General features: G+C 48.4%; 1 protein-coding gene across 11 annotated transcripts in view; it reads left to right on the forward strand.

The window, feature by feature from the left end:
- The window catches only part of eya1 (EYA transcriptional coactivator and phosphatase 1), a 143784-nt gene that overhangs the window by 121943 nt on the left and 14341 nt on the right, over window positions 1–7500 (forward strand). For all 11 annotated transcript variants that reach the window (XM_042298695.1, XM_042298703.1, XM_042298697.1 and 8 more), the window contains 2 exons: window positions 1330–1451; window positions 7223–7323. In XM_042298695.1, the coding sequence (XP_042154629.1) occupies window positions 1330–1451; window positions 7223–7323 (223 nt within the window). The remainder of the gene's footprint in view (window positions 1–1329; window positions 1452–7222; window positions 7324–7500) is intronic.

Here is a 7500-nt window from a genome sequence, read left to right on the forward strand (position 1 = left end):
CCTTTTGACCAGTTGGCCATACAGTATGTAGGGAATAGGGTGCCCTTTGAGGCGTAGTCATTTGTCCCGTTAGACTGCTGTTCCTGTGTTGATGTTGTCCTCCCACGCACTTCTGTAGACGGATCGGTGTCATCCTCTCTTCTCTTAATCATCCCTCTATCATCCCTCTTCTCATCTCTCTTCTCTTAATCATCCCTCTATCATCTCTCTTCTCATCCCTCTTCTCATCCCTCTTCTCATACGTCTTCTCATACGTCTTCTCATCCCTCTTCTCATACGTCTTCTCATCCCTCTTCTCATCCCTCTTCTCATACGTCTTCTCATCCCTCTTCTCATACGTCTTCTCATCCCTCTTCTCATCCCTCTTCTCATCCCTCTCATCTCTCCTCTCATCCCTCTTCTCATCCCTCTTCTCATCCCTCTTCTCATACGTCTTCTCATCCCTCTTCTCATCTCTCTTCTCATCCCTCTCATCTCTCCTCTCATCCCTCTTCTCATCTCTCTTCTCATACGTCTTCTCATACGTCTTCTCATACGTCTTCTCATCCCTCTTCTCATCCCTCTCTCATCGTCTTCTCATCCCTCTTCTCATCCCTCTTCTCATACGTCTTCTCATCCCTCTTCTCTTCTCATCTCTCCTCTCATCCCTCTTCTCATCCCTCTTCTCATCCCTCTTCTCATCCCTCTTCTCATCCCTCTTCTCATACGTCTTCTCATCCCTCTTCTCATCTCTCTTCTCATCCCTCTCATCTCTCCTCTCATCCCTCTTCTCATCCCTCTTCTCATCCCTCTTCTCAAACGTCTTCTCATCCCTCTTCTCATACCTCTTCTCATCCCTCTTCTCATCCCTCTTCTCATCCCTCTTCTCATACGTCTTCTCATCCCTCTTCTCATCTCTCTTCTCATCCCTCTCATCTCTCCTCTCATCCCTCTTCTCATCCCTCTTCTCATACGTCTTCTCATACGTCTTCTCATAAGTCTTCTCATCCCTCTTCTCAAACGTCTTCTCATCCCTCTTCTCATACCTCTTCTCATCCCTCTTCTCATCCCTCTTCTCATCCCTCTTCTCATACGTCTTCTCATCCCTCTTCTCATCTCTCTTCTCATCCCTCTCATCTCTCCTCTCATCCCTCTTCTCATCCCTAGGTAAATACGTCTTCTCTGTTTTCATCCCTCTTCTCATCCCTCTATGTTTGTCTCCCTCTTCTGCCCTCTTTCATACCTCTTCTCATACCTCTTCTCATACGTCTTCTCATCCCTCTTCTCATACCTCTCATCCCTCTCTTCTCTTCTCTCATCCTTCTCTTCTCGTCCTCCTCTGTGTTGCAGGTCAAACTGTGTGAATATCCTGGTGACCACCACCCAGCTCATACCTGCCCTGGCTAAAGTCCTGCTGTACGGACTGGGGATAGTGTTTCCTATTGACAATATTTATAGTGCTACCAAAATAGGTAAATAAGTTATCCTCTGTTTTCAATGTCTACCTGTATGTTTGTCTCTCTATTGCCCTGTTTGTATTGACATGTTGTCTGTCTATCTGTCTATGTCTGTCTGTCTGTCTGTATGTCTGTCTGTCTACCTGTCTATGTCTGTCTGTCTGTCTGTCTGTCTGTCTGTCTGTCTGTCTGTCTGTCTGTCTGTCTGTCTGTCTGTCTGTCTGTCTGTCTGTCTGTCTGTCTGTCTGTCTGTCTGTCTGTCTGTCTGTCTGTCTGTCTGTCTGTCTGTCTGTCTGTCTGTCTGTCTGTCTGTCTGTATGTCTGTCTGTCTGTCTCTGTCTGTCTGTCTACCTGTCTGTCTGTCTGTCTGTCTGTCTGTCTGTCTGTCTGTCTGTCTGTCTGTCTGTCTGTCTGTCTGTCTGTCTGTCTGTCTGTCTGTCTGTCTGTCTGTCTGTCTGTCTGTCTGTCTGTCTGTCTGTCTGTCTTGTCTGTCTGTCTGTCTGTCTGTCTGTCTGTCTGTCTGTCTGTCTGTCTGTCTGTCTGTCTGTCTGTCTTTCTGTCTGTCTGTCTGTCTGGTCCTGTAGTGGGTTACAGGACTCATCAGAACGCTCATCCTAATGAATATATATGTGTAAATATGGCGTGTGATTGGTCCGTGACGTTGAGGAGGCCGGGGGATTAGTCTGTGCTGTAGAGGGGGCCGGACGCTGGGTTAAAGAGTTAATGTCTTTCTCTGAAGGAAGAACTTTAATCAAACAGAATCATTTTCCTGTTGCAGGGCCTCGTTATCTCTCTTATTCTCTCACTCCATCTCTCTCTCTCTCTCTCTCTCTCTGTCTCTCTCTCTCTCTCTATCCTCTCTCTTTCTCTCTCTCTCTCTCTCTCTTTCTCTCTCTCTCTCTATCCTCTCTCTTTCTCTCTCTCTCTCTCTCTCTCTCTCTTTCTTTCTCTCTCATCCTCTCTCTCCCTCCCACTCCATCTCTCTATCCTCTCTCTTTCTTTCCCTCTCTATCTCTCTCAATTCAATTCAAGGGGCTTTATTGGCATGGGAAACATGTGTTAACATTGCCAAAGGAAGTGAGGTAGATAATATACAAAAGTGAAATAAACAATGCAAATTAACAGTAAACATTACACATACAGAAGTTTCCTATCTCTCTCTCTCTCCCTCCCTCATATTCTCTTTCTTTCTCTCTCTCAGAGGCCCTGCATATGAAACCACTTCATCGCATTTATGTCATTCTACATCCAATGCACTCCCTCCTTCCTCCCTCCTTCCTCCCTCCTTCTGCCTCCTTCCTCCCTCCTTCCTCCCTCCTTCCTCCCTCCTCCTTCTGCCTCCTTCCTCCCTCCTTCCTCCCTCCTCCTCCCCTCCCTCCTTCCTCCCTCCTTCCCTCCCCTCCTTCCTGCCTCCTTCAGTGTTTCAAATGCAAAATAAACATGAACCTTTAATTCATCCATGCACTCTTAGAAAAAAGGGTTCCAAAAGGGTTCTTCGGCTGTCTCCGTAGGATAACTCTTTTTAGCTCCAGGGAGAACCCTTTTTGGTTCCACATAGAACCGTTTTGGGTTCCATGTAGAACCCTCTGTGGAAACGGTCCTACATGGAACCCAAAAGAGTTCTACCCGGAATCAAAAAGGGCTCTTCAAAGGGTTCTCCTATAGGGACAGCTGAAGAACCCTTTTAGGTTCTAGTTTTAAAAAATGAGCAAAGAGTGTGCACCATTTACAGCCAGAGACTCAGCCAGCCAGTCAGTCAGTCAGCCATTCAGTCAGCCAGTCAGTCAGTCAGCCATTCAGTCAGCCAGTCAGTCAGTCAGCCATTCAGTCAGCCAGTCAGTCAGTCAGCCATTCAGTCAGCCAGTCAGTCAGTCAGTCAGCCAACCAACCAGTCAGCCAACCAGTCAACCAACCAACCAGTCAGCCAACCAGTCAGTCAGCCAACCAGTCAGTCAGCCAACCAGTCAGCCAACCAGTCAGCCAACCAGTCAGCCAACCAACCAGTCGGTCAGCCAGTCAACCAACCGGTCGTTCAGTCAGCCAGCCAACCAACCAACCAGTCGGTCAGTCAGCCAGCCAACCAACCAGTCGGTCAGCCAGTCAACCAACCGGTCGTTCAGTCAGCCAGCCAACCAACCAACCAGTCGGTCAGTCAGCCAGCCAACCAACCAGTCGGTCAGCCAGTCAACCAACCGGTCAGCCAGTCAGTCAGCCAGTCTGTCAGTCAACCAACTGGTCAGCCAGTCAGTCAGTCAGCCAACCAACCAGTCGGTCAGCCAGTCAACCAACCAGTCAGCCAGTCAGTCAGTCAGTCAGTCAGTCAGTCAGTCAGCCAACCAACCAGTCAGCTAGTCAGTCAGCCAACCAACCAGTCAGCCAGTCAGTCAGTCAACCAACCAACCAGTCAGTCAGTCAGTCAGTCAGCCAACCAACCAGTCAGTCAGTCAGTCAGCCAACCAACCAGTCAGTCAGTCAGTCAGTCAGCCAACCAACCAGTCAGCCAGCCAGTCAGCCAGCCAGCCAGCCAGTCAGCCAGTCAGTCAGCCAGTCAGTCAGCCAGCCAACGGTTGTGTCTGTAGAGTAGAGTATGCAGAGATGACCGTAACGTGAAGCTGTTTCCACACACTGTAGCATGTGATGCTGATTTAGTTTCTGGGGAGGAGAACGAAACACTTTAATGTGTCTCACATTGTCTTTATCTGCTGAGCTGATCGTATCAAATGCCCTGGCTGGGACTCTACTGTTTACACTGAGTCATACTATGGTGAAGCATCATGTTTTAAAAGGGAGCCTGAAGGCAGTTTACGCTCAAACACAGTGTTGTTTCTACATACTGTAGTACCGTATACAATTCTCCATTGCTCTGTTATAGGGTAGGGTTTATAGGGCCCTATAGGGTAGGGTTTATAGGGCCCTATAGGGTAGGGTTTATAGGGCCCTATAGGGTAGGGTTTATAGGGCCCTATAGGGTAGGGTGTATAGGGCCCTATAGGGTAGGGTGTATAGGGCCCTATTGGGTAGGGTGTATAGGGCCCTATAGGGTAGGGTGTATAGGGCCCTATAGGGTAGGGTGTATAGGGCCCTATAGGGTAGGGTGTATAGGGCCCTATTGGGTAGGGTGTATAGGGCCCTATAGGGTAGGGTGTATAGGGCCCTATAGGGTAGGGTGTATAGGGCCCTATAGGTAGGGTGTATAGGGCCCTATAGGTAGGGTGTATAGGGCCCTATAGGGTAGGGTGTATAGGGCCCTATAGGGTAGGGTGTATAGGGCCCTATAGGTAGGGTGTATAGGGCCCTATAGGTAGGGTGTATAGGGCCCTATAGGGTAGGGTTCATAGGGCCCTATAGGGTAGGGTGTATAGGGCCCTATAGGGTAGGGTTTATAGGGCCCTATAGGGTAGGGTTTATAGGGCCCTATAGGGTAGGGTTTATAGGGCCCTATAGGGTAGGGTTTATAGGGCCCTATAGGGTAGGGTGTATAGGGCCCTATAGGGTAGGGTTTATAGGGCCCTATAGGGTAGGGTGTATAGGGCCCTATAGGGTAGGGTTTATAGGGCCCTATAGGGTAGGGTGTATAGGGCCCTATAGGGTAGGGTGTATAGGGCCCTATAGGGTAGGGTTTATAGGGCCCTATAGGGTAGGGTTTATAGGGCCCTATAGGGTAGGGTGTATAGGGCCATATAGGGTAGGGTGTATAGGGCCCTATAGGGTAGGGTGTATAGGGCCCTATAGGGTAGGGTGTATAGGGCCCTATTGGGTAGGGTGTATAGGGCCCTATAGGGTAGGGTGTATAGGGCCCTATAGGGTAGGGTGTATAGGGCCCTATAGGTAGGGTGTATAGGGCCCTATAGGGTAGGGTGTAATAGGGCCCTATAGGGTAGGGTGTATAGGGCCCTATAGGGTAGGGTGTATACGGCCCTATAGGGTAGGGTGTATAGGGCACTATAGGGTAGGGTGTATAGGGCACTATAGTGTAGGGTGTATAGGGCACTATAGGGTAGGGTGTATAGGGCACTATAGGGTAGGGTGTATAGGGCACTATAGTGTAGGGTGTATAGGGCCCTATTGTGGTCTGTCTGTCTGACTGTCTCTCTAACCTGTCTGTCTCTCTAACCTGTCTGTCTGTCTGTCTGTCTCTCTAACCTGTCTATCTGTCTCTCTAACCTGTCTGTCTGTCTCTCTAACCTGTCTGTCTGTCTCTCTAACTGTCTGTCTGTCTCTCTAACCTGTCTGTCTGTCTCTCTAACTGTCTGTCTGTCTCTCTAACCTGTATGTCTGTCTCTCTAACCTGTCTGTCTGTCTCTCTAACCTGTCTGTCTGTCTCTCTAACCTGTCTGTCTGTCTCTCTAACTGTCTGTCTGTCTCTCTAACCTGTCTGTCTGTCTCTCTAACTGTCTGTCTGTCTCTCTAACCTGTATGTCTGTCTCTCTAACCTGTCTGTCTGTCTCTCTAACTGTCTGTCTGTCTCTCTAACCTGTATGTCTGTCTCTCTAACCTGTCTGTCTGTCTCTCTAACTGTCTGTCTGTCTCTCTAACCTGTATGTCTGTCTCTCTAACCTGTCTGTCTCTCTAACTGTCTGTCTGTCTCTCTAACCTGTATGTCTGTCTCTCTAACCTGTCTGTCTGTCTCTCTAACCTGTCTATCTATCTCTCTAACCTGTCTGTCTGTCTCTCTAACCTGTCTGTCTGTCTCTCTAACCTGTCTGTCTGTCTCTCTAACCTGTCTGTCTGTCTCTCTAACCTGTCTGTCTGTCTCTCTAACCTGTCTGTCTGTCTCTCTAACCTGTCTGTCTATCTCTCTAACCTGTCTGTCTGTCTGTCTGTCTGTCTGTCTGTCTCTCTAACCTGTATGTCTGTCTCTCTAACCTGTCTATCTGTCTCTCTAACCTGTCTGTCTGTCTCTCTAACCTGTCTGTCTGTCTCTCTAACTGTCTGTCTGTCTCTCTAACCTGTCTGTCTGTCTCTCTAACCTGTCTGTCTCTCTAACTGTCTGTCTGTCTCTCTAACCTGTATGTCTGTCTCTCTAACCTCTCTGTCTGTCTCTCTAACCTGTCTGTCTGTCTGTCTGTCTGTCTGTCTGTCTGTCTGTCTGTCTGTCTGTCTGTCTGTCTGTCTGTCTGTCTGTCTCTCTAACCTGTCTGTCTGTCTCTCTAACCTGTCTGTCTGTCTCTCTAACCTGTCTGTCTGTCTCTCTAACCTGTCTGTCTGTCTCTCTAACCTGTCTGTCTGTCTCTCTAACCTGTCTGTCTGTCTCTCTAACCTGTCTGTCTGTCTGTCTGTCTGTCTGTCTGTCTGTCTGTCTGTCTGTCTGTCTGTCTCTCTAACCTGTCTGTCTGTCTCTCTAACCTATCTGTCTGTCTCTCTAACCTGTCTGTCTGTCTCTCTAACCTGTCTGTCTGTCTCTCTAACCTGTCTGTCTGTCTCTCTAACCTGTCTGTCTGTCTGTCTCTCTAACCTGTCTGTCTGTCTGTCTGTCTCTCTAACCTGTCTGTCTGTCTCTCTAACCTGTCTGTCTGTCTGTCTGTCTCTCTAACCTATCTGTCTGTCTCTCTAACCTGTCTGTCTGTCTCTCTAACCTGTCTGTCTGTCTCTCTAACCTGTCTGTCTGTCTGTCTCTCTAACCTGTATGTCTGTCTCTCTAACCTGTCTGTCTGTCTCTCTAACTGTCTGTCTGTCTCTCTAACCTGTATGTCTGTCTCTCTAACCTGTCTGTCTGTCTCTCTAACCTGTCTGTCTGTCTCTCTAACCTGTCTGTCTGTCTCTCTAACCTGTCTGTCTGTCCACAGGGAAGGAGAGCTGTTTTGAGAGGGTAATTCAGAGATTCGGGAGGAAAGTTGTTTACGTTGTCGTGGGAGACGGAGTGGAAGAGGAGCAAGGCTCAAAAAAGGTAAGAGGGAAAGTGTAAAATAGATACAGTATGTCAGTATCTATAGTAGATATAGATACAGTATATCAGTATCTATAGTAGATATAGATACAGTGAATGGGTCTTAGGGTGGCTGTGAATGGGTCTTAGGGTGGATGTGAATGGGTCTGAGGGTGGCTGTGAATGGGTCTGTGGGTG

The sequence above is a fragment of the Oncorhynchus tshawytscha genome, linkage group LG16 (genome assembly GCF_018296145.1).
Source record: "Oncorhynchus tshawytscha isolate Ot180627B linkage group LG16, Otsh_v2.0, whole genome shotgun sequence".
Classification (NCBI taxonomy): Eukaryota; Metazoa; Chordata; class Actinopteri; order Salmoniformes; family Salmonidae; genus Oncorhynchus; species Oncorhynchus tshawytscha.